The sequence below is a fragment of the Denticeps clupeoides genome, chromosome 19 (genome assembly GCF_900700375.1).
Source record: "Denticeps clupeoides chromosome 19, fDenClu1.1, whole genome shotgun sequence".
NCBI classification, from domain to species: domain Eukaryota; kingdom Metazoa; phylum Chordata; class Actinopteri; order Clupeiformes; family Denticipitidae; genus Denticeps; species Denticeps clupeoides.
This window is the reverse complement of record NC_041725.1, coordinates 7,264,777-7,291,321: the sequence shown is the minus strand read 5'-3', so window position 1 is coordinate 7,291,321 and position 26,545 is coordinate 7,264,777. Positions and strand designations below refer to the sequence as shown.

General features: G+C 44.0%; 3 protein-coding genes across 4 annotated transcripts in view; 1 reads left to right on the top strand and 2 right to left on the bottom strand.

Annotated features, from left to right (window-relative positions):
• Positions 1 to 16,796, bottom strand: part of LOC114768992 (protein jagged-1b) — a 36,473-nt gene extending 19,677 nt beyond the window's left edge. Inside the window, exons 1-2 of the mRNA XM_028961625.1 lie at positions 16,441 to 16,796; positions 11,915 to 12,232 (exon numbers count right to left, since the gene is read on the bottom strand). Of these exons, the coding sequence (XP_028817458.1) occupies positions 11,915 to 12,232; positions 16,441 to 16,563 (441 nt within the window). The 5' untranslated portion in view covers positions 16,564 to 16,796. The remainder of the gene's footprint in view (positions 1 to 11,914; positions 12,233 to 16,440) is intronic.
• Positions 16,797 to 19,528: 2,732 nt separating this feature from the next.
• snrpa (small nuclear ribonucleoprotein polypeptide A) lies at positions 19,529 to 23,351 on the bottom strand. Its single transcript, XM_028961758.1, has 7 exons — positions 23,200 to 23,351; positions 22,627 to 22,702; positions 22,367 to 22,539; positions 22,035 to 22,208; positions 21,453 to 21,623; positions 20,187 to 20,275; positions 19,529 to 20,101 (listed from the first exon to the last, which is right to left on the bottom strand). Exons 2-7 carry the CDS (start codon positions 22,697 to 22,699, stop codon positions 19,942 to 19,944), a joined length of 840 nt encoding a protein of 279 aa, XP_028817591.1. The 5' UTR covers positions 22,700 to 22,702; positions 23,200 to 23,351; the 3' UTR covers positions 19,529 to 19,941.
• Positions 23,352 to 23,419: 68 nt separating this feature from the next.
• On the top strand, positions 23,420 to 25,757 carry actmap (actin maturation protease). Of its 2 annotated transcripts, none has more exons than XM_028961757.1 (6): positions 23,420 to 23,863; positions 24,164 to 24,226; positions 24,314 to 24,438; positions 24,509 to 24,638; positions 24,710 to 24,780; positions 25,301 to 25,757. In XM_028961757.1, exons 1-6 carry the CDS (start codon positions 23,688 to 23,690, stop codon positions 25,633 to 25,635), a joined length of 900 nt encoding a protein of 299 aa, XP_028817590.1. In that variant the 5' UTR covers positions 23,420 to 23,687; the 3' UTR covers positions 25,636 to 25,757. The 2 variants fall into 2 exon arrangements, with proteins under 2 accessions (XP_028817590.1, XP_028817589.1); XM_028961756.1 differs by having other exon boundaries at positions 23,422 to 23,863; positions 24,158 to 24,226.
• Positions 25,758 to 26,545: the final 788 nt, after the last annotated feature.

The window sequence follows — 26,545 nt, the reverse complement described above, 5'->3', positions numbered from 1 at the left end:
CCTCTACTTTATGCCGTGTCTCGCTAGACAGATTAAAAGCCTCCGTCTCTGCAGTTAAAGGTTATTGATTCTGCCACAACGGGCATGTAATTCATTTCTCTTTGAAAGTGAGCCAGGTCCCAATAAAAGTAAAGAGTGAGGAACAGGAACCCACACAATTTTATACGAAGCACAGTTTAACACTTCTTCCTTTTAAAATGGACCAACCATTAAACCTGTACAGTGTTATTTTTTACATTAATTTGTTAAGCAATTAATGCAAAAACCTCTGTACCTTCTGGCACCATCTTCTCCAGCAGCACGTATGTCAGTCCTGTACAATCTGACATTAAATGGATTAATGTGACGTGACATTTAAAAGGACAGCATGAGATGAATTATCCATGCATCGAACAGAGCTGGTTGACATGACCAAAAAATATGAGAAGGACATTTATCCAGTATGTTGGTGTAGACCAACAGTTTCATTTTTATTAGTTTAATATAGTACTGTACTATCTGACGCAGATTGGGGTTGGGGTGCTTTATGGCTAACCACAAAAGTTGTCATCAATTGGAATTCAAATCTAACCAACAGAAAAAAAATTGGCAATAAAAATCTGCATTTATAGGTTGCAAATTACACACAATAATCTGAGATTTTTTCCACGGGGTATCAATACAAGATCCTCAGTTTCTACCCAAAATCCATCAGGCTACAGTACTGCTGACATTTTACACAGACTCTACATACACACATCACAGTTATGGAACCCTTAACACACACCCTGCCCCTTTAACATTTATACTGTATTTTTAATTTAAACTTACATTATTTACTCTTGTTAAAATGTTCAAGCTGCTTGGAATTTGATGGTGCATTTCACAATGTTTTTTTGTTTTGTGTCGAGACTCCTGCTTTTAGTTTTAAAAGCACTGCATGCATCTTCATGTGTGTCTGAGATCACCTGCAGCCATTTATCTGCCAGCTGCCTACGTCCTGCAGCTATCTGGCTGAAACCAAGTTTGAATACTGTATAGGTTTCCGGTGTATCGGGCATCTCCGTAAGCCAATCGTGGCATCCATTAACTCGCTGGTCATTGGACGTGACGGTCATAGACCGGCCAGGACCTGAACCAGGTGACCAAAAGGCCAAGCTAAAGCTCATGCAGCCAGGGTGTGAAAAGCCTGGTGGTTCATCTCTTTCCAGTTTCTACCTCACTGGTGGAACTCGGGCCCCCGATTCTGCATACCAGAGCTTTAGAGGCGTTCTCCAGGCCCGGCCCACTGGGAGCATGTTTGTATGGGGGGAAAAAAAGACACCAAAACAACAGGCACGTTAAAGCAGGCAGCCATGAATCACACAAATGAGTTTCCTCTTCTGCCTCCCCCCACCCCGCTCTGCTCTTTCATTAGAGAACAAGACCTCTATTTACATCCCTACCAAGATAACTACTTTTGTCAAGAACCCTCGCTGTCCCGCTGTCCACTGACTGTTTGACTGTTTGCTTCTCTGACTTTCCCTGCACATCTTCGATCAATGGCTGCTTCCGCACTGACTTTGCCGACTAATTCTAACACTTTCCATTTCTCTCTCGGTGTCTGTGTCGGCCCGTCAGACGTGGGCAGGGGAGGATATCCCGGCTGAGCCGGGCTGTACAAACACAGCGGCGCGCAACAGGAAGAACGCCGTCAGCTCACACAAAGGACTTTTTTTTTTTCTCCTTGCTTTCTTTTTTCACACTTGTTCATTCACTCGTTCATTCCCTCATGTTCTCACTCTAAAATTGGTTGAATCTTGGTGCCTTTATTGTGTTTTTAAGTTTAGCAGGACTGGATCCATAAATAATTGAATTAAAGTTTATAGTTTTAAGTATGGTTTAAAGTATGGTTTAAGTTTACTGAGGCCTATTTGTCAGACCTCCACCCTGTCCACCCTGTCGTCTCAGGTCTTCAGACCAGAGACTATTGTCTGTTCTTGGGTCACATTACAAGCACAGAGGCGACAGGGCCTTTGCAGTGGTCGGCCCACGTCTATGGAATGACCCGCCAATCAGTGTCAGACAAGCGCCGTCAATCACTGCGTTTAAATATTGTTTAAAAACTCACTTTTATACTGTATTCCTGTAATTCCTGTTTATGCTGTAATATGTTGTCTGAAATATTTTTCTGTTTTATTCAACCCCTTGTTTAATTCAAATTATTGCATGTTTCTCTTATTTTATTTTATTCTGTTTTCTTTTATTCTTTAGTTTTAATGAACTTTTTGTCCATGTCTGTCCTGTTCCTGGTAATTTAACTTATTTTTTATTTTAATGTACAGCACTTTGGTCCACTCCTTTACTGTGTTAAAGTGCTTTATAAATAAATATGGTATGGTATGGTATATATCTGTTTTATACATATTATTGGGATGTGTGTTTTTATGTGTGGCTGTATGAGACTTGATGTGTTCTTCTTATGCTGGGAGCTGCACGAAGTCTGAGCAAAGACCCACTCATTCATTTGCCAAATAGCGGAGATAATCTACTTACTCCTTCTTTCTCACACATTCTTATTTGCCCTTTCCCCTCAGGTACTTACTGTAGAGTATCTAACTAATGGTTACACTCTGAAAATGAAAACAGCCAACATGCACACACCCACACAAAACACACACATAATGACCGATTCATGCAAATGTCTCCATTTCGTGCGAGTTGTGAAAGAAACATTTGCTCATTCAGTACCTGCAAGGCTTTCACCAAAGCCGTAAGCCAATTTCTGTTCGTACCTAAAACACAATGGCTTATGGTTGCCATGACAGCTGCGTTTTAAAATGGATGTCATCACACTTGACCCGTGTGGCATAGCAAAAAAAAAAAAATCACCACGGTAACAGGAAAATGATGCTTCAGAATGTGCAGGTGTCCAACTGCTTCAGTCACCAGGCTTTTACAGCGACACAGGAGCTCCTGTTTACAGCCGCGCCTTTTATTGCCATGGCAGACAAGCGTGTTGATATGGCACCTCAATTATGTGTTGTTGCGTGTCCTGTTTACACTTGCAGGTCTGTGTCTTTCTCACACCCGTTTTTTTGTTGTTTTTTTGTGCAGGCCTTGTCCTCTTCATATTTCATCGATTCTTTCTTGCATTTATTTTATAACTTAAATATCTTTTATCTATGCACCGTCAGGATGCTGTCACTGGATGTTGTACTGGTATAATGATGCACGTGACAAATCTCTTGAATTTACAGACCCATTTCATTTTTTATATTTCTGTCTCTCTAATCTGAGGCCTTTTTGCACAGTATACAGTACAGGCCAAAAGTTTGGACACACCTTCACATTCAATGTGTTTTCTTTATTTTCATGACCATTTACATTGGCAGAGGTGGTCTAGCGGTTAAGGAAGTGGCCCCGTAATCATAAGGTTGCGCAATCCTGATCCGCCAAGGTGCCACTGAGGTGCCACTGAGCAAAGCACCGTCCCCACACACTGCTCCCCGGGCGCCTGTCATGGCTGCCCACTGCTGACTCAGGGTGATGGGTTAAATGCAGAGGACAAATTTCACTGTGTGCACTGTGTGCTGTGCTGCTGTGTATCACATGTGACAATCGCTTCACTTTCAGATTCTAACTGAAGGCATCAAAACTATGAATGAACACATGTGGAGTTATGTACTTACCAAAAAAAGGTGAAATAACTGAAAACATGTTTTATATTCTAGTTTCTTTGCTCTGATTACTGCTTTGCACACTCTTGGTATTCTATCGATGAGCTTCAAGAGGTCGTCACCTGAAATGCTTTTCCAACAGTCTTGAAGGAGTTCCCAGAGGTGTTTAGCACTTTTTGGCCCTTTTGCCTTCACTCTGCGGTCCAGCTCACCTCAAACCATCTGGACTGGGTTCAGGTCCGGTGACTGTGGAGGACAGTTCTCCACTTTTTGTTAAGTACATAACTCCACATGTGTTCATTCATAGTTTTGATGCCTTCAGTGAGAATGTACCAATGTAAATGGTCATGGAAATAAAGAAAACACATGAATGAGAAGGTGTGTCCAAACTTTCCTGTACTGTTTATATTTTTTATGTTTGTTTATTGTATGACACTGAGTGTCTTTCTGTAACTAGTGACCATAAGTCGCTCTGGCTAAGGGTGTTTGATAAATGCTGTAAACGCAAATGTAAATGCCACTGTGATCACAGGGAAGTGATCATTTGAATATGTCTGTCAGACAGCTCATGGCGTTTTGTAATGGGCCAGTATTGATTACATTTCAAATCCACTGATATAAAGCATTATTATAAATATGACCGGTTCAGTCCTTACAAGCTGTACAGGCTGTACCCTTGGAAAGTTGTTTGGGTTTTCCAAGAAGAGGCTGCTATCTAACTTAAAAAATACATATATTAACTCGACATACCATCAAACACTTAAAACCTTTTTTTTCTATATTATGTATTCACACTGAATTGCACACTGTGACAGTTCAGCCAAAGTGACAGGATCAAAATGTTCCTGGTTTGATCACTATAAAGCAAGCATCATCCCACTAAGCTTGATTATGTGCTACAACCCCCCTAGGGCGGTGAGGGGCGTGTAGCATCTTAAACATTGCATCTGCCCCCCAAAAAAATGGCAAGAAGTATAATTCTCATGCCGATTAGTTGATCAAAAAGATGCTTGCAGCTACATTTCTCCTAATTATGCATGAATATTCAATTACATATTTATTTCATGCACACACACTCATATGCAATAAAACACTGAACAGACAGTGTGATCTGTTTCAGCCCTAGGCTTTAACAAGATGCTTGGCAAACATCTCACATTCACTTTTTTTTTTTACTGTTCTCCTTATTTTTTCCCCCCCAAGGACCACCGTTCTTCATTTACAACTGTTCTAGCTCTCTTCTTCCATCTCTTCTTGTCCCATACATGCAGAGGTGAACTTTCTGCAAGGTTAATTGCTTTGGCAGATGTGTCTCCTCTGATTGTACGATGTGGAAATGGCCGGGTTTGTGTGTGTGTGTGTGTGTGTGTGTGTGTGTGTGCGTGTGGGAGAGAGAGAGTGTCTTGGTCAAGAGCAAACAACACTTCTGGCTTCCACAGGAAATTACCCAGTCTGCCTCACTGTCTGCCAAAGAATAAAAAATATGTTTTGTGTTTTTGGGTCTGTGCATGTGTGTGTGTGTTTGTGTGTGTGTGTGTTGTAATAGGAAATAGTCTTTCGTATGACTGACTGGGTGGTATTGACTGGTGTGTTGCACGCTGCGATGCAGACGTATTTAAATTATACAGACTTCAAGTCACATCCTTGACCCATCGAGGAAAGGGCAGGGGGGTGCCGATGGCCTGAGGATTCCCCCATGGGTGAGCGATAAAGGAAAAATGCTTGAGGGCTTGTCTGAAACACAGGCCGAGGCTACACAATTATTCTGACTGATACTGGCATTGGTATTCATGTTGGGATTCATTATTTTATACTGCGTGTGACCCTTTGGGATAAAATCCATACTGCCCTCTATTACATAGCGGCTTTAATAGATTTACCCACCCATTTCCTTCTCGATAATTATAAGGGAACATGTTTAATGCAGACAAAAACAAAAATAAAAAATTATCTAAATGACAGTAATTACAGCCATTTGTGATTAGCACATTGCCAGAAACAACACTTTCGTTATGAAATTAGTTGTACAGCAACAATATTAACCAGTTATTCTGAAATGATTCCCTTATTCAATCCTAAACAAGCACGCGATCACCATACAGCAGTACCTGCTAAGATGAGTTCTTTTCCTGAAATTTTGCCACAATTATCGTCTGTAATAACCTTGTTAATAATTGTTATTCTGTTAAACCCCAAGAGAGAGACTGGGTCTGGAAAATTAAACAGAACATTGAAATTAACAAGAAAATGTGTGCATGAGAAGCAGAGAGAGTGTGCGCTTGAGACGGCACACTGACAAAGACAGGAGAAGTATGAGGAGGGAGGAGGAGGAAGAGGAGTGAGAGGAGGAAAAGGAGGAAGAGGAGGAGGGCTGGGATTAAAGCCAGCGGTGCAGAACTACATCTTATCAGCACATTTATGGCTGCTCTTCAGTTCGACGCTGCCACAGTATAGAGGTGACACACACGCCTATCGACAAAATTCTCACACACACACACACACACGCACACACACTCATAAATATATGGCCACCCAACCAAAACACACACAAAGAACGAATGAAATGCTAAAAACCCAGTTTGCCCGCTCCCACAAACACACACACTTTAAAATCTCTACCCTTGTTCAATCAAGGTGATCATTTTAAAGCCTCAACTTCTCCCCACCTTCCTTTCACATAGGAACTTCCATTTCAATCCAATTTGCACATAAATGAATTATTAGTCCTGGTTGTCCCTGGAGACTGAGGTCCTCAAGGTTATTAACTTATCTGCTCTAAACATCAGAATTCCTTCTGGAATCAGCTTTGGCTGGTTTTATATTGTGTGTGTTAGGTGCATGCATGCCAGAGGGTGAGAATAAGTGATAATTGGAGAGAGACAGAGCGAGGATGGGGTATAAGTGTTCCCGTTTTCAGATGCTGAATGAGTCCTGTGGTTCTCAGGGGTCAGGAATGCACAGGTAACTGAGCACCAGAACCTTCCGGAAGGCAGAACAGAACAGAAGCGGATCTTATTACAGCCCACATAAACCTGCATATATTCCCTCTCTCACTATATATATTTTTTTCCTCTGTCTCCTGTAGTCCCTTCTATACCCTCAGGAGACGCTATCAACTTTATACGTTTTATAAAATCAAATATGTGTGGCACGGAGACAGTGCAATTTCACGCAAATTCAGTTTCCTCATTCGAAAAGCAGCAAAGCTTATCCTACTCCTATCCTGCCCAGCATTTACTTAATGTCCACCATGCATGGAGATGGGAGACTTCAACATGGGTATAAGGAAGAGAGAAAGAAACCCTGATTTTCCCCAGGATGCCAGTCTGTCTCTACTGGCCCGTCCCTGAGTCTCATGTGAAATGTCAGTCCTAAAACGCTACACGCCCTTCCATCTGCTTTAATGCAAAACGCACACATGTCATCCACACTGGTTACATCACCCTGTGAACTTTGGGGGAACGTAATGGAACTAAAAAAGGCTGTAAAATCTGAGTTGCACATAAACTACAGATCCACGCCCTCTGGCCCTTAAGCGTCTCAGCCATGGGATGCGACAGAGGGACATTCTGGGATTTTCTGCGTGACTTCATATGCACCCTTGTTGCGGTGGCCACTATTGAGCCGGGCCAGAGATCAAACTGCAGCCAGTGACAGGGAGTTTAATTCCAATGATTAAAGTTCTGCCAAATGATCCATACTCACATACACACACACACACACACACACACACACACATATGTCTACATAGATTAAAGTAGAGAGAAACAGTGGAAAGGGAGAGAGGGAGGGTGAAACAGCGAGAGCGCTCACCTTTCCTCATAATGACCCCTCTCACCTGTTTGTCTCTTGACCCGGGGCTCTGGGATCAGTATCCCCCACCACCCCCTCCCCCATCACACAAAGATGGACAGATAATGCGGGTCTTTCAGTCGCTCCGCTCCCCATTCACTTTTATTCACTCTCCACCCCGCTGCCGCCCTATCCCCTTCCAGCTCCGCCAACCCTTGGCCCAGCCCTGAAACCGATCCAGATTGGCTTTCTGGACGAGAATTTTCTCACACTCTGATGTGCCCCTCGTGCCACTACCTGAGGACACGGGACTTACACTCGCACACATGCACCGATCTGCATGTAAAATGCCCTTAAATGTCCCACAGTGGGGACATTTCAATCTGCATCCAAACACAGTACAGACCCCCCCCCTTCCCATCCCAAAGCAACAAAAACAATTATAGCAAAGAATTTAATTTAGTTTAACTACTGTTCACCACTAATATTCACACTGCAGGCAGCAATTACAGCTCACAAAAAGAGTTTCACATCTCACATCTCACAAATTACACTTTCATTACACACCTGCAGATTATATGAAGATGTGGGTGTGTGTTACGAAAGCGCACCTGCTTTAGCCAACATAGTGGTGGCCAAAGGTCACCTACCCAAGCAGGACCATTCACAGGCCTTATTAGTGGACAGTGGCAGGCAAATTTGATTGATGATTGTACTTACATATATTTTATTTTAATGGGCATAATTGTGGACATTTAATATGCAGTGTATATTTGTTATGACACATTTATGAGATATATAACCCCCATGACAGTGTCTCTGCATGCTTGTGTGTGTAAACTCCAGTACCAGTATAGCTGAAGTGCATTAGATTATTTCCCAGTCCATAACCAAAGCTCCAAAAGGCTTTGGGTTTCATTGAAAATATTATTACAACACAATATGAACACAACCATAAACACAATATCAGCTTTCATTACAGTTATTAAGGTCCTGTCCTCACGAACAATAACAGTAAAAGAACAGTAACAATCTGAGGTCATAAAAGCATCCAAGACAATAATAATAATCATAAAAAATAAAGGTCCTCAGTCAAGTTGGAAAAGGAACAAAGCAAATGAAGAAAGTGGAAGAGAGACGCAATAAGACATGACTCTCTGTCGTCATTCTAAAGAGATCCAGCGCACCCCGGACCCGTCGGCGGCTCCGCTAAAGAAGACATTAATTACAGAGCGAGGATGAGAGAATGCTTCCAGCAGGCACTGGACGAGGGGTGTGATTCCAACACACACGCGCATCGGATACAAAGCCCCCCACCCCTCCGCCCCCTGCAAAAAAAAAGGTTACCACAACACATTAGAGGTATTTACCACAAAGGAATTCAGAGGCCAAAACCAACATGGAGTCTAGTGTTCATTCAAGAGGTCGGGGTTTTTTTTTTTTTGGGGGGGGGACACAATTCAACTGTGCTCTTGGAATTCCTCAGCTTAATTTGTTGACTTCCTTTGCTGTTTCTCTCAATTCTTTCCTCCTCCCTGGAACAACTCAGTAAAGGGAGGTGTGAAAGGCAGTATTGATGTGTTGCTACTGGTAGCTATGAAGGGCTATTGTAGAATTAATAGGCTGACACTGTGGGGACGAGTCTAGTGCTGCTTTGCTGACTGATAAGAACCCAGAGGGGTCGATGCAAACAGAGGAGACAAGAAAAGGACCAATGGCACTGACATATGCTAACTCACTCTACCGATACCAGCGGGATGATAAAGAATGGTAGAGGGCAGAATGAAGGGCGCAAACACGAGAGTTTTGGTGAAAAAAGGGCCTGAGAGAGAGGAGAGCGGTAGATGTATAACTACAATGTCACTACTGCGGTCATATCGCTGTAGAGTTCACACTACATGATTGGCTGACTTGTGATTGGGTTGTTAAGACTTGGGTTGTACAGCACGACTAATCAGTGATTGTTTTTTCACCCCCGACTGGTCTATTGGGTCTCAAAACTCAAGAAATGACATGGAAAATAAGACAAATACAATTGCTATGAGTTGGTTGCATGGTTACTAGTTCAGGAAAACCACACAAAAAGTCGGTGTCATCACCTATTTCCATCATGCCGTGTCCTGCACACTGATTAAGCCTCATTCAGAGTACATGATTTAAGATGTACCTCGTGATTCTGAGATTGCCCGAGCAGAGTTGTATCATCATTTGATATGCAATTACCCAGCACTGTGCCTGGATGTGTGAAAGCCTAAAATTCAGACTTAAAATCATACCTTGACTTAAAATGAAAAAGATGGATGGATGAAAATTAAGATGAGAATGGAGTACGTGGTTTGTCCATCCACAATGACCCTTTACTAATCCCCCACCCCTTTGGTTATTGTTGCTATGCCTTTCTGGACCCAGAGCTATCATGATCCATACCTGTCAACTTAGCATGATACCCCCCAACTTCTACTGGACTTCACATATGTAATGCAAGACATTTGTGAAATCCATAATTTTCACTGATATAATTACCTACATTTTTTTCTAAAGAAAAATCACCTTCTGGATTTGTGCTCTGCAATTTCAATATGTTGCAGCACTTTGGAAATCTTTTTTGGAAAACTTGCACAGCATCCTGTGACGGTTGCCAAAATAGCAATGGGCAGCAGTCGCTGTACTGAGGATCCTGGAGACAAGTCAGTTGCTATTGCAGTCCAGAAAACATCAAGCAACACGTATGGTCTGAATGAGCCACTAGCATTACAAAGAACCTGTTCACTTGCTCTCAAAAGTTGGATATGTAGTAATTCCCAGGGTCAACACTGTATGTCTTTCCACTGTGTGGGTGATAACTATAAAACTCACATGAACACATATTTAGTGTCTCAACACATATCTATTATTTCTACCCTAAATGTCACTTTGTGAGATTATTTAACATTAATGTGAGTTCCCCTAGCCTGTCTATGGTCCTGCAGTGGCTAGAGATGGCTAGGTGATAGGTGTAAAGAGTGCTTTGGTCATTCTGCTTCGCCATCCAGAACAGCAGCTCAGACAGTCGGATCTGGAATTTGTCCCCTTATTTCATCATAAGGGGAAAGGTTACCTCCCCTTTATTACGCTTTGTCCACCCAGAGAATTTCCCACCTCTCCCCTAAAAAAGGAACTCCACCAACCGTCATGGCGAAGCCGTGCAGTTGCTCAGTGATTGGATGTAAAAATGAACACAAATGTATTTTTAGCTCTGTCACACGAAAATCTGAAGGACCAGTGGGTTATTTACTTTTTTTATGGAAAAGCAGACACAAAGTGTTGATTACGTCATTTCCTCGAATGCCTGCTCAACTTCTATAGGCTGTTCTCCTCCTCGTCCCGCCTCTCTCCTCCTCATTAGCATTTAAAGCTACAGACACCGAAATGACGCGTCCTGGGGAAATCTCATCGTGGGACTGGATAAAAGTGGCTGTAATTCTGCAACACAACTGAATCTCGGTAAGAGACTTCAGATACACTATTAGGGGACCACAAAGACCGATATAAATGTATATAAATGACCTTTAATGTTGGTCAATGATGAATAACACATAATTGAAGTGAATGTGCATGTATTGATGCTTCTTCATATTTCCTAAGCACTTGGCCCATAACGTGTAAGAGGCTCTCAAGAGATGTCAGCCCAGGTCTTAGGACACCGGAGGACATCTGAAACTCTTAACATCTGGATTTGTACCTTAGTCCTTTTCAAAACAGCAATTGCTAAGCCAAGCAGACAAGCCCAACCATCAGGACACAACAATCTTTCAAACTGCATGGCTGTGTAGCTCAAATCTCCTCTTCCATCTCAGACTTATTATAAAAACAGTCACGATGCAGCTTCCCATGTTCCTGTACAGCAGGAATCATGTCCTTAAAGGCTTTTCAGGCTGAATGGAGGCCTCCATGCATTACCGAAACAGCTTCGGTTAAAGCAGCCAGCAATTTACTCTTCTCTTTAACACAGGCCCGCTTGTCCATTTTTTTTCATTAGGCTGCAATATTGCCTGCCATAAAGTCTGGACGGCCTCTGTGAAGGTTCAGATCTTAAGTGCACCAGCTAGTTGTAAATAACGCATCCTCACAAGGATTTCAACAGAAATGTGATTTGAACACAATCTAAGCAGACTGCAGGTTTTTGTTGGCAGATTCCTCCATGAGTCAAGTTCTAATGCAGGGGATTGTGCTGTCAGTCCTTTCAAAACATGTTGGCCATAAAAAACATGACCACGGTTGGATAATTCAACTCAGTCCATCAAGACTTTTCTGTGTGTAGGAGCCATTCTTGCCACCTTTCATCAGCACCTAGGAGGCAAACTAGTTGTATCTGAAACAATTCACTGTTTCAGATCTATATTTTATCATGGTGTCATGTTAATTCATTTTAATATAAATACTTTTCTAAACCCAACACTTTTCCTAAATCTAGGTCTACACACTCAAACGTGTGGGGTACTTACCGGCCAGGCATAAACGAACGGAATGACAATGTGTCCGTTGCTGTTCTCTACTCCATCGTGAACATGGTGGTGCACAGAGTGAGAATTTCCCCCCAGCACCACTGTGCTGCCCGTCCCAAATGTGCATGTTCCAGTGGGGGCCACACGAGCCTGATACTCCTTCAGACAGGCCCGGAAGAACGTGTCACACTGGTTGGACAGGGGGCAACGCTGGCCCCTGTTGGATGGGAGGTCGCAGCACTTGCCATTGTGGAGGATGCCATGGGGGTTCTGGAACTGCCTGATCTGCACCTCGAAAAAGCCCACTGCACGCACCACCTGTTGTGAAAGAGAGTGAGAAAGATTTGAGATATTTAGTGCCGATCTTACTAGACTGGAACAAATGCTAGTTTACAGCATTTATCAGATGCCCTTATCCAACTTATCCAACTACAATCAGTAGTTACAGGGACAGTCCCCCCTGGAGACACTAAGATTTGTACCTGGGTCTTCTGTTACCCGCTAGGCTACTACCACCTCATATTTAAAGTAAAGTGAAGTGATTGTCACTTGTGATACACAGCAGCACAGCACACGGTGCACACAGTGAAATTTGTCCTCTGCATTTAACCCATCACCCTGAGTGAACAGTGGGCAGCCATGACAGGCGCCCGGGGAGCAGTGTGTGGGGACGGTGCTTTGCTCAGTGGCACCTCAGTGGCACCTTGGCAGATCGGGATTCAAACCGGCAACCTTCTGAATTCAGGGCAGCTTCCTTAACCGCTAGGTCACCTCTGCCCCTTTAGAAGTATAGAATACTTAGAAGTATTGTCAAAAGACACAAGGGCAACATTGATATATGTTAAATACCTACAAATTAGTGGTAAAAAGAAAGGAGCTAAGCGAAACACCAAACATTCATTTCTGTGAACACTTTAGCTTGTCCTTAGAACTAGTGTTTTTATTTGCAATGCTACTGGAGTTTGTAATTAGCCTTAAAGCGGCAAGGTGCCTGTCATGGCTGCACACTGCTCACCAAGGGTGATGGTTAAAAGCAGAGGACACATTTCATTGTGTCACCGTGTGCTGAGCTGCAGTGTTTCACAATCACTTTCACTAAAATATGAAAGAAAAAAATTTAATGTCAGGGCACCTTTAAGTAACTTCAGAATAAGTATTAAGGCAAGCTGGCTGTCAAAAATATTTCTGCTTCTGTGTTTGCACAGATCAACAGATAAAATCAATGAATCTAAGTTAGTTTATGTTCAAATTAAGAATAAATGACATATTTGGATTGATATGGATACCAGCACCTGCCTTGTCCTGTTTATAATTTCTGATCTGCATCACTTTAAGCACAAACGTGTTTAAGAAATCTCTAAACTGTCTGTCCATCTGTAGCCTACCGTGTAACACACTCTATGAACCAGATGACCACAAAGTCCCAGATTCAAATCCCACTTACTACCATTGTATTACTGAGCAACACACTTAAACCTGAGTGTCTCCAGGGGACCTGTAAATACTGAATGTAAGGCGCTCTGGATGAAGGTGTCTGGTTAATGCAATAAATTTAATAAACTATTAGTTAATTGAATTTGTAAAAAAAAAATTAATAAACTGTTGTATTTGTAAAATATTGACAACACATCCAGAGATGTAAAAAAAACTGTATGATATTTTTTTTTCTCCTCGCCCCACCAGCACTGGGATCTTAAGAGTAGCATTCTAATGAACATCTATTTGTCAGCAATTTTGTCTGTGTTCTCCAAACACCAAAATAAATCATAAACGCAATATCAAAGGAATTTTAACATCTAAAAATGGCCTCGAGGGACAAAGATGAAGACACACCATCAGAGGCATTAGGAAGGACTCTTGGTTAAAGAAGAAGACACACCATCATTGCAGACATATGCCACCACAGAGACAGACACATTATTCAACTTTCACTTAAGTCATGCAATCAGCACATGCCCATGAGAAATCTTAATAAAATATGTATTATTCAGATCAGGAGATTTGGCAGTGGTTCCCTGAAGCATCGGACGGCTGGATATGCATCCGGATACGTTATCATTTTTCGTTTGTATGCCGTGTGAATGTATGACCAGCTTGAAGTTACAACGGCTGGATAAATCACAGGCAGGCAAAAATGGAAAGTCAAAGGAAAGCAGAGACGACAGATAGCATTGATTCTCAGCACTCTCTTCCCCACAGAAAGGAGGGAAAATCGAATTCCTCTGTCCAAATGGACAGCTACAGTCCCAGCGCTGCCATGGCTGCCTCTGTCCAAGCGTTTATCTTGCTTTATCTTCTCCCAATAGGTTATTTACCCTCTCCTCACTCCCTGCTCTTTGTTTAGTCTGTTTTTTTTTTCGTCTCCTCCCTTGTGTCCGGGCACTTCCTGCTCATCTCCACCACACGCCAGTCTTCCATTCTTTCTCTGAAAGTGTACTTCCCCCTCCCTTTCTTTAACTTTCTCCCCAGGGAGGCGGAAGAGTGGGAACTGTCCCTCTGTGTCTCTATCTGTCCCTCTTCTCCTCCCCTTCCTCTCAAGCTTTCTGCCTTTGTCTGGCAACAGGTTAGACCTCTCGGCCGTCTCTCGGCTGTCTCTTTATTGTTGTCATTCTTCTTTTCACTGCTCACTCGAGGGGAAAAGAGGTGAGGTCTCACTCACACACACACACACACATAGACAGAGGTGTCACGGCTAATAAGCCCCTCAGTGAATTTAAGAGAGCAGGTGGGCTGGTGCCGCAGCAGAATTTACGGTTCATGACCAGCAGCCGTTAAAATGGTTTGAACGAATTTATGAAAAAAAATAATGGTCTCATATAATTGTTCCATTTTACTCCTGTTGCCCAGTCACATGTATTGGAAACCAGCCTATAGGGTCATGGTTGCCTATTTTAAAAAAGCTGCAAACACTGCAAAACCTCAGGAAATCAAAGATTTCACAAAATAAAAAGGACTTTTCTGTTCTTAGAGACAATGTGATTAGTAATGATGTTACATGGTGTACACACCAGTCAATATTGAAATACTGAGACGGTGCAAGGCAACAATTATGAGTGAGTTACAGTGGCGGCCACACACACACATCGTAAAAGCACTGCTCTTCCGTCCTGGTCCCAAACTCAGTCACATCAAAAGGCCGCCAGAGACACAGACATCACTCTCCATCTCTCCGTCCTTCTGTCCAGTCTCCTCTCGGACTCCCATTCCCATCATACCAACATTTCAGCACCTTCCCTCACTCCGCCTCAGAACCTGAGCCACTCAGGCGATTACGGGCCATCACCCTGCCAATGTCACACAGTGGCAACAATGTTTAACTGTGCGCTGTCTGCCAGCAACTTCACCAATATAACGTCAAAAATGTCACACAAGCGGATAACAAGAATCTCAGATCTGTTAAGCGACTGACCTTCCTCAGGCTTCTTGAAGATATTTGTACACTATGACTGCCTTTGTGTTGCCAGATAGCGATTTAAAGTGTAAAAAAAATCATCAATGCTGGGGTCTCTGCCCAAAGGACCACCGCTGAACAGATATGGTTTAGTGTCAACACAGCAGCTGCCTTCGATGAAGATGCTGAAGCTGGACAAAGTTCAAGCTGGACACATGCCCAACATGTCCAGGTTGTCTTTTTCTGTGGTAGAAGTTACTAAGTCAAGTGCCCCTCCCTGGACAATGTGGGGACCTGCCTACTGTTCTGTGATGGTGTGAGCTCACAATGACTAAAACACTTTCACTGTTTTCAAATTTCATAATCTGGAAGAATCCTCCTCAATCAAAAACTTTACTGTGTGTAGAGACGCTCCAGTAAAAGACCCAAAGCCCCATTTCCACTGTGCTGAAAACACACACACACACACACACACACACACACACACATTTATCAGACACCCTCATCCAGAGTGACTTACAATCAGTAGTTACATTGACAGTTCCCCCCATGGAGACACTTAGGGTTAAGTGTCTTGCTCTGGGACACAATGGTAGTAAGTGGGATTTGAACCTGGGTCTTCTGGTTCATAGGCGAGTGTGTTACCCACTAGGCTACTACTACATTTCTGACAAATCTAATACACGTTCCAAAGCCCACATTTCTATAAAATATTATGTGGGCTGAACCTGAAGGGAATTTGTGGGAATGTGGGTAGCCTCTGGCATGTCCGCTGAGTGATCAGGTTTATTCATTATGGCAATAATCGCGCATGACCATAAATTGCGGAGCCCAGACAACGGGTCCCCGTTCAAGGGCCATTGTCGTCGTGCTGCTCCAGCTGGAATAATATTAATTCTCTCTGGACGAAGCGCTGGGTAGTTATTCATTGTCGAGACGAGTGGACGTGACGTTTCATCCCACGCCCACGGAGCAACAAGTGCGCGGCGCGTAACGAGCAGAGGGCGCAGGTGTCGTTTACACCGAGAGAACGGAGCCAAAAAATAAATGCATGATTCTAGAATAATACATCGGCCGCCCTTCCAAAGTCGGGGTTAAAGCGGCGGCCAGGAATAGCGCGTAATCGGCGGCTTACCTGCGCCTGCACGGCCAGGCTCGCCAGGAGGACGACGGTCCACCGCGGCGCCCTCATCGCCGCCCCTGCAGCAGATCCGAGGCCGCTGCCGGCGCTCTTCACCTCCTCTCCGACCCTCCCCATGTCAGCATGGCGCGTCTCCACCCGACCCAAGCCGCGCACCTCTCGGACCGGGGACCGGAGTGGGTGGGGGGGAAAAAAACTCCGTTCCACCTGCTGTTAAGGAGCTTTGGACGTCCGACCGGCTGCTGACTCAGTGGCCCGGAGATCTCATCCCACTCACACCCACGGACACGGACACGGTCCCTCACACGCGGCGCGGCGCGGAGCCTGGACCCTGGCCGGCGGAGGGGAGGCGCACTGCGCTTCAGTGTGGGAAAGCCGGAGCGCCTCGGAGAGGGAGGGTGTGTCCTCGGGCAGGGGATATCCGTGACTGGCGGACAATTCCCACTTTCCCACCGCTGACATGAATATCGTGACACGGATTTACTTTTGTTCGACCTTCGATTAGAGCACTAAAAAAAAATCATGTCAATGCCACACTACACACTATTAAATACACGAACATGATCAACTGCATAACAACAATCAAAGCCTCTATTCAAGACAGATGTATACTTTAGTCTCACGTTTTAAAGCGTTAATTTAATTCATGTTGAGTAGAAATGGAGACTGCACCAGGCTCTGCCGGGTAATGTGTTGATTTATTAACAAATACTGGCAACAAATAGTGGAACTGTGGACAAATGAGCGGTGTTGCCAGAACAACAACAATAAGCACGCAGAGAATTAAAAAAATGACTTAAATAAAGTCCCGCACATCGCATATCACGATTGTCAGATCTTGTTCAGCTTTATAGTAGATATGGGCGTTCGACTATGCTTCGTTTTACACCAGCCTGGCCGTTAACAATAAACTGATAAAAGATCAAACTGAAGCGAACCCGCGGCGGACCTGGCAACCCCGGTAATGAGCTCCAGTTAATCTCCGGCCGAGATCAAAGCGCCGCGGCGCCAATTAACTCGCAGTCACGGGCTGGACAAAGACGCGGGCAGCGGCGTCGTAAAGTTGGGGCTGGGACCCTGTCGCTCGCCTAATCATTAGAGAGGTCGGGAGGGAACAAAGACCGACGAGGCGACGCGGTAACGCGACCCGTTAAGGATCACAATAGGGAACTTCTTTTATCTCCACCCCCGGACAGAAGCACCCTGTTCGCGGTTTGAATTTACAGGAATTCACATCGGCGTCCCGGAAACCATCTTTCGTGCCACTTGATACACGGCAACGCTGTTAAAACACAAGGTTGCTGCTTCCGGCTGCCATGAAACTTTATATAACGTCTATTTATATATGTATATATATGATTGTAATTTATGACAGTGTAATTAACATGCAGTTCATTGGTAATAAAGCGCATTAGTGCACGGAGGCAACGCGACAGCGGCGCGTCGTGTGTTAAAGAAGAGGGAGACATTTGTGCGTCGGTGGCGAGAAGTTGCAGTCGGAGCCGCGGAGTCGTCGTGCCCATCCGGGCGGTGATTGATATTTTCCACATCCGACTACAGTTCCTGTCCGGCGCACAATGTAAGCGCTTCATGCTGGAGAGATAATGGGACTCGCGGGACCGTCTTGTCGCCGATGCCCCTGGCACCCAGTCGGTTCTGAGAGGGGTGGCCCTCGCCCAGAACAGAAGCCCCTTCAGGCAGCCGCAGCCATTAGCATACAGCGGCTCTGACCCCGGACAGGCCCTGCATGTCAATGCTCTCCCTTTCACCACCATGACTGGGGATATTTTGTTCTGATATTAAGTTATTTCGGGCTGCTGGACAGCCATGCGCTCGGACCAACGTTGACCAATCGGCGTGCTGGGGGTTCTGTCGCCATCTAATGGACGCGTGATGAACTGCGTCCGCCCGACTCGTCCCTTAATGACATCAAGTGGTGACAAGAAACAGTTACTGTCACTTCGTGCGTTGTATAATTAACATGTCACAGTATACCTCTGTCATGTCCATCAACGTTTGAATAAAAGCTACTCCTTCGTAGTAATTGCATACACGCATCAGTAACGCGATGTTTCAAATGAAAGAAAAACCTTCATATTCTCCAGACTTGTTTACGGGGGTAAAATCACTGCACAATCTCGTGGGCCTTATTCCCCTGTGTATTACTCAACAGAATCTAGAAGCGGAGACCATTATCTACTGAACCTCTCTTTCCACATTTCTAATAGTGCCTTCTTTTTTCATACATGCGTTAGTGTGCTTGCTGGAACAAATGTAATTCATAGTACTGTGTGTAGGTGTTCCAGTCATCTGTTTTACACTCAGAGACCACAGTGTCGGTGGAGATTTACTAGGCGTTTCGCCAAAACCGTGGGACACAAAAACGCTCGCCACCACAGCAGCTAAGGTCAGAACTTTCTCAAGGCAAAACAGCAGTAAGTTTGGGAAAACAGAGGAATTTGCATAGACTGCCGTAACCTAGTGACATTTGAAAATTAGACAGATTGTTTTTCCTGAGGCCAACGGATGTACACTAGCAATCATTCCATAGACTAAACAATAAGCCCATCCACATTATTCCACCAGAATGGCCAATTGAAATTGTTCCACAAGTTTTGGAGAAAAAAAAAAAAAAAAAAAAAATGAAAGTGAAGTGATTGTCATTGTGAAATACTGCAGCACAGCACACGTTCACTCAACAAAATGTGTCCTCTGCATTTAAAATCACCCCTAGTGAGCAGCCATGACAGGCGTATGTGGAGCAGTGTGTGGGGACTGTACTTTTCTTAGTGGCAACCTTCTCATTACAGTTCCTAGGCCACCACTTCCCAAAAATAATGGATGACATTTTCTCGAAAAAGAGTAAAAGGGAAATTAAAAAATTCTTAAAAATAAATTTTTGGTAAAAAGTAATTAACGCAACTGTTGGAAAAAGAATGCCCGAAGCAAAGCTTTGGAATATAACAATAGTCATTGCCATTGTTTTAAAGAAGTGGTTGGCATACCCATGAACTGCAAATGTAGTATTCTTTAACACCTACATAATAATGCATGGGAAGATAATAAAAATAAAAAGACCACGAGAAGTTAAAACGTTTTAATAAAAATGACCGAAAAGCTCCAGGTACAATGTCTGGACAACCAGACCCTGGGTGCAATGCTTATAGACAAAAAGAAATTATATACTTACAAAACACTGAAGACTGGAGAAGTCAGACTGAAGTCTGGCAAATAATGCAAACTTATGAGCCAAAATAAAATAAGAAAAATTGAGATGGGCATTTTCAGCAAAAATGTTCAAGTCTGTTCTGTTCTTGTTCTACGGGCATCCTTTCAGAAAAGGGAAAAGCTACAGATTATGAACAGAAATACCTGATCAATGACGCGGCCAGACTGATTTCTCACATTAGCTTGAAAACGTTCATTAAAAGGACCAGGCTGCAGCATGGTTATCAGATAAAGGGGTAATGTGAAGTCTTGGGGCAGGAGTACCAATTATTTCTTGGCAAAGGAGATCTTCATTGCGTTGGACTGAGTGATCTTAAAGCCCTGCAGGGCTTCTCTAGCTGCACCTGCCTGCACCTCATTTTCAAACTCCACAAAAGCAATATCGTGGCGCCCGGGGACCAACCGCACTTCTTTGAACCCTGGAAATCTGGTGGAAGAAGAGCAAATAAGAGTTTAAAACATAAAAAAAAAAACCAACTAATTATTAACTTATAAATGAATAAGATACATACTGGTTGAACAGCATGGACAACATAAGCTCGTTTGTCTCCTCTGGCAGGTTGGTAAGAAACAGGATGTGATTGGGCGGATTCTCCGACACCTGAAGACAGTTCAGTATTACACACAGTATTATAAGCTAATACTACTCTTACTCACTCTTATGCTGATGACACCCAGCTCTATCTGTCATTCCCCCCAGAAGATGCCACTATAGCGACAAAAATTTCGGCCTGCCTCTCAGACATATCGACATGGATGTCTGAGCGACACCTCCAACTCAACCTATCCAAAATCGAGATTCTGATCTTTCCGGGCAACAATTCTCCTCAGCAAAACCTTTCAATTCAAATTGGATCGCTATTGTTAACACCCACGGCATCTGCAAAAAGCCTTGGTGTTTGGATAGATAACAAACTGAGTTTGAACCATCATGTTGCTGCGATCTCCAGATCCTGCAGGTTCACTCTCTACAACATTCGCAAGATTCGGCCTTTTCTCTCACAACAGGCTACGCAGCTCCTCGTCCAGGCAATGGTCATCTCCAAACTCGACTACTGTAACTCTCTCCTGGCTGGAGCCTCTGCAGTCACCATAAAACCACTCCAGATGGTCCAAAATATGGCAGCCCGCCTCATCTTCAATCAGCCAAAATACACCCATGTTACACCTCTTCTTACCTCCCTCCACTGGCTCCCGGTAGCTGCTCGCATTGAGTTCAAATCCTTGATGCTTGCCTACAGGGCTGTAAATGGAACTGCGCCCTCCTACATCAACACACTACTACCTAGATACACTCCTGCACGCTCTCTCAGATCGGCAAACGAAAGGAGACTAAAAATTCCTTCTTCGCGGGGTCTCCGATTCCAATCATGTCTGTTCTCCGTTGTTGTCCCTGGCTGGTGGAACAACCTGCCCTCCTCCACACGACTAGCCGAGACTATCACCACTTTTAAGAAGAAGGTGAAAACCCTCTTATTCCAAAAATATTACAGACAAATCTAACACTTACACAAGCACATGCGTACACATTGAATAAACAAATACAAAATGTATAAATACATTATAATTTTTCTTAGTCTAGCGCCTAACAATCTCCGAGCATGCTCTTCAATGACAAGTCTAAGCCTTATCAGGGCTCTTAGTTTGTAAACTCGATATTCTATAGAAATCGAACGAGAATTGCTGGTGTCTTCCTATTGTAAGTCGCTTTGGATAAAAGCGTCTGCCAAATAAAGTAAAGTAATGTTTTAGTTCAAAGTGAATGAACGTCTACATACCGCTTGAGCATGGGCCATCTGTCCCGGCATCATCTGTCCTGGGGGCATGGCACCAGGAGGCATTTGCCCAGGGGCCATTCCAGGGGGTGGCATCATGCCAGGTGGTGGCATGTAAGGAGGGTGCCCTGGCATGGGCATCATCCTTGGACCCTGACCCATAGGTGGCATTCCCTTATTTAAAAATAAAAAGGCTTTTTTTTTTTTTTTTTTTGATACTGAAATTTCAAACACAAAACCAATACTAACAATGGTGCTAGACAATTTTCAATACTATGGGGGTAGTAATGACCAATCACAAATAATATAATGAAAAATAGTAATTATAATAGCAAAAAGAGCCATTTCTAGACAGTGCTCTTGTTTATTACATTCTCCATCAAAAAGCTGGAACTGCTTTTGTCTGCTGCCATGTTTAATGCACAGCATGTAAAACCGCAGGCCCTCCAGGTAGCCGCTGGCTTTTATGTATCAATTTTGAAAACAATACAAAATGTTCGTAACTGAGAATTGATTTTTTTTTCGACAACATTACTCAAGAATGTTCAAAGCCATCCTGACAAGTCTGAAAACAAGCACACTTACAGGAATGGCAGAAGGCACTCCAGGGCCCAGAGCTGCAGCACCCATTGCTCCCTTCTTGCCAGCTGAAGGCTCAGTAGGTTTTGGCTTTCTTTTCTCCTTCTTGCGGTCTCGCTCAACATAGGTCCCCTTCATCTTCGCGATGATATCAGAGTCTGATTTGGCATACTGAATGCGCTGTTTGAAGGTAGATGATCAGCAACAACTCACAACTAATCACACGTCTTTAGGCTTTAATTAGTCACATCAACCCACACGTGGTGGTTCTGCAAAATGGAAATGTCTTATTTTACATGATATAAACAGGTGCAGATTAGTGCTGGATTAGATCATACCATGGGCTTATCATAGAAGGGGAAACCTTGCATGGAACGCAGGGCGTTAGAGGCGCTATTCACTTCCTTGAAAATGACAAATGCTTGTCCTTTCATTTTAAATGTTCGCGACACCAGGATGTCCAGGATCTGTCCAAACTGGGAGAATATGGCATACAAAGACTTCTTTAGCTCTGACGGGAGAGAAATGAAAAGTAAGACCAATGAGAACATTCAACTTCACAAGAGAATCATCACTAATGATTGATAAAAGACCTTACCGTCTTTTTTAATCTTCTCGTTCAGGTTGTTGATATAAATTGTATGATTTAGGCGCAACTCTTGACCAGCCATGTTCTGTACAGGAATAAAAATAATTAAAAGTAAAATAAATAAATAAAATAGAGTCGATGGCGATTAAAAGAACACAGAGGTCAAAATCTAAATCGTGACTCTTGCATTTAATTACAAGTTCGGCGTGGAATTGGTATTTGACCATAAACGCGTAACAAATCGATCATTGTACGAGTCACGAGCCATACGGCAGCACACTCAAATTCCACGTTCCGCCAGACTAATCAATTTATGAGAACGATTAATGACTTTTTTTACTTCATCGGTATTTTAGATCCCGTCCCATCGTGTACTAGACTTAACAATTTACGACGCAGCTGAGAAGCCGCGAATGTTCTTTCGCTGCACGCCAGGAAATGCCGGCTAGCTAGCTAGTTCGTTAGCATAAGTGGAGGGAAAGACAACGCAGGCAAAAATAAACTCAAACGCGCGTCCATCGACGTCGATTTAAATGGCAACTTTCATTCTATTTTTAAATTAATGCAGAAATTTGTACTTACAACAAGTCCTGTCTTCTCGCACCTAACCCTCTTGTCGCTGCTAAACGAAGGCGAGCAATAAAGGCGTCCACCTTTACAGGAAGTTGAGCAATGAGCAAGCGACGCCGTGATAGGACCAACGGCTTGTCGTTTTGTTCAGCTATTGGTTAGTTATCAACGCTTCCGGCGACATAGCCAGTTCTGATACTTTCCATTGGTCACAATGCGAAATAAGCTTTAATCATAAAACGATTCAAACGCCGAATTGTTACATGAATGTTATATAAATGTTATATGAATGTTATATAAATGTTATATGAACGGTATAGATAGTGGACCGCCTGGTTACAGATGACACATTTTACAGTGTTGCATTCATCGCCATATTCGGAAACAGAAACACTACCCAGGGAGCGTAGTCGCTACTCGGCCGGGTTCCGCACCGGACCGCCAGAGATGCGCTTCCTGATCACGCCTTTCCACGGATGCACGGCGGTTAAGCGCTAAGTATGTCCGCGGATCATCCCGGCCGACCTCCAGCACCCCCGCCGCCTCCGCCTCCGCCCCGGGTCGCTCATGCCTCGGGGCCGAAGAAGAAGCTCTACCAGGCGCTCGCCGAGGGAAAGGCTCCGGTGGAAGGCGACCACAAGGAGGCCCTGCTGCTCCTCAAGCAGCGAGACGGCGAGTAAGAATCCGTTCGTGTTGTGGAAAGAGTGGCAGTAGCCTAGAGGCAGTAACCTAGTGGTAGTAGCCTAGTGGGTAATACATTTGCCTATGAACCACAAGACCCAGGTTCAAATCCCACTTACTACCGTTGTGTCCCTGATTAAGACACTTAACCATGAGTGTCTCCAGGGGGGACTGTCCCTGTCACTACTGACTGTAAGTAACTCTGGATAAGGGCATCTGATAAATGCTGAAAATGTAAGTGATGTGATCTCAGTAACTGTATTAAGATCTCATGACTGACTCTGGGCAGCTACAGGAAAGATCTTCAGTGGGTGCTGTTCAACAGATACGTTCCTTCGATGATCCAGGACGGGCCGCAGTGAGTAGAGTTCCATTTTTTTTTTTTTAGTTTTTTTTTTTACTCACATTCAACTTGCTGATGGGCGTTTCTGTTCACTTGAACAAGATGTGGTTTGGTTGCTCTGTGGATGGGAGCGCAGCTGCTGTGGCCGCCGAGGGACGTTCCGCTGGAGGCCGTGGTGCAGAGAGCCCGGGCCAGCGGATACACCGCCCAGGGGGAGATGTTTTCAGGTGCCCGAGATCCGAGTAAAAAAACCAAATGCTTACGATTTCGGATGGTTCTAATTATTCTTTCTTTCAGCTCGTGACATGGCCTTACTCGCCGAGGAACTCTATGGCTGTGAAGCTGAGCTCCTGAAAGGAGGGATGGACGGCGACAACGCACGCCTCATGCTGAAGCATCTCGCCCACGGGCAGCCTGCCCTTGTGCCGTATCCTCAGACAGTCCTGAAGCACCGCACCCACTTCAGCACCGCGCAGCGTGTTCTTTGACTCACCGCAGATACGATGAGGACTTCAACCACGAGCCCTGCCAGCGCTGCGGTCACCGGGCGCACTGGGCTGTCGCATCAGGTGAGGTGACACAAGTCACACGCGCAGCACAGCAGCACAAGACGCAACCATTTAACCCTTTCAGTAACATTTCATAAGACACATGGACTACAACAAAGCACACAAACATCAGAATTACTGTCAAAATGTAATTTAATGAGCAGTCAAGTGTATGAAGTGAACGTGATTAGTTGTGACATGTGACACACTGTGACGCACAGCACACAGTGACATGATCAAACGTGTCCTCTGCTTTTAACCATCACCCTTAGTGAGCAGTGGGCAGGCATTGACAGGCATGTCATGGCTGCCCACTGCTGTCACCGTGTGCTGTGCTGCAGTGTATCACAATGACAATCACGTCTCTTTCACTTACATAATATTTAACATCAGGAAGGTAAATGTACATACAAACATGAATAAACTATTTATTTTTTTAAGAGCGTCTTGGTGGATGTTTTAGCTCCTTATTCATACAATGTCCTCGATGTAATGTTGAACTTTTTTTCTTTAATCTTTAACATTTTGTGGAGCTCTACAGGAGTTTTGGTGGGTGTGAGTTTTGGGACTCTTGACAACAAAAAGGTCTGGTCTGACCCAACCCTTCCCTGGGTCCTCCTGGCCAGGCATGGAGATGCAGACCTCCTATCGTGGTCCTTGGATTCCATGCAGGAAGTCTACGTTTTGGCCAAACAAGGCAAAAGCCTGCGCTACCAGCTGTGGCACTTGGAGACAGTCGCTCAGAGTAACGCGCAGCTCAGGGAGCTGGATCCCCACAGGGCCAACGATGGGACGCACTACGTGCTTCCTCCAGGAGGGGTGGAGGAAGGACTGGCTGGCAAAGTGGTGCTTCTTCATACCAGAGCAAAGACTTAGGTCCCTCAGACAGAGTACCGTGCCGCTCAGAATGCCTTACGGCATGAGAAAAGGAAACTGCAGTTTGCATTTCATCATGCAAATTATTGCACATATATTTTTAATAAAAAAACATCTCTGATCATGTGCAGATGTTTAATTAACAGGGTTCCTATGATCAACAGAAAGCTGGAGAATTTTGAAATCTGATTGTCACAAGAATGAATAACATAGTTCCCGTAAGACTGCACGAGAAATGTTTTTCTACATTTACAACTACAACGTTGAAAACTAGCGCAGGTCTTTAGTATCTTTGCTGGCTTTACGTAGTAAACCACGTAACGTGGTGCTGCATGCATTGCTTCCATATTCCAGCACCTCCGCAGTGGCGTGTCTCCTTTTAAAAGTCGTATAAATTACAGCTGATGATCTACGCCAGAACCTGATTGGGGTCAGTTTACCTTGGGCAGAAATTTCAGAGAACATGTGGAACATCATGAAAATTTGCCTTAAAAGTCATGGAAGTCATGGAAATTCTTCTATAAAAATGTGTACGATCCCTGAATTAAGTTTCCTTTAGATTTAATGTGTATAGGATGGTGCAGGTCATTAAAGGGCATGACCTTTGCCCCGCTGTAAGAGATGGGGAGTGTTCATTAATGGAACATGCAGTACTTTATCAGGAATTACAGAGATAAACAGATTGAAACCAAGGGACAGCATGCTAGTTATCTACGACCATCCAGAGGCCGAAGTTTAAAATTGATTCTTGACTTTTTAATCTCACTACCACTAACAAATCTGGTGCAAGCACAGCACAAGTTATTGGGTCCCCCTTTCCTCCTCTAGTTCCCTGTTATAACTACAGTTTACACTCACCATAACCACTGTAAGAATTCTGATAATATTCTGATAAGTAACACTAAGGCAA

What these genes read in the sequence shown, in the direction of transcription:
- actmap (XM_028961756.1), top strand. Translation starts at nt 23,688, where the DNA reads ATGTCCGCGGATCATCCCGGCCGACCTCCAGCACCCCCGCCGCCTCCG. An exon ending in CCAGGGGGAGATGTTTTCAG is followed by an intron (nt 24,439 to 24,508) that starts GTGCCCGAGATC and finishes TCTTTCTTTCAG; the next exon opens with CTCGTGACATGGCCTTACTC. An exon ending in GGGCAGCCTGCCCTTGTGCC is followed by an intron (nt 24,639 to 24,709) that starts GTATCCTCAGAC and finishes GACTCACCGCAG; the next exon opens with ATACGATGAGGACTTCAACC.
- snrpa (XM_028961758.1), bottom strand. Translation starts at nt 22,699, where the DNA reads ATGGCTGGTCAAGAGTTGCGCCTAAATCATACAATTTATATCAACAAC. An exon ending in CCTTCTATGATAAGCCCATG is followed by an intron (nt 22,209 to 22,366) that starts GTATGATCTAAT and finishes ACCTTCAAACAG; the next exon opens with CGCATTCAGTATGCCAAATC. An exon ending in AGATGGCCCATGCTCAAGCG is followed by an intron (nt 20,276 to 21,452) that starts GTATGTAGACGT and finishes AACTGTCTTCAG; the next exon opens with GTGTCGGAGAATCCGCCCAA.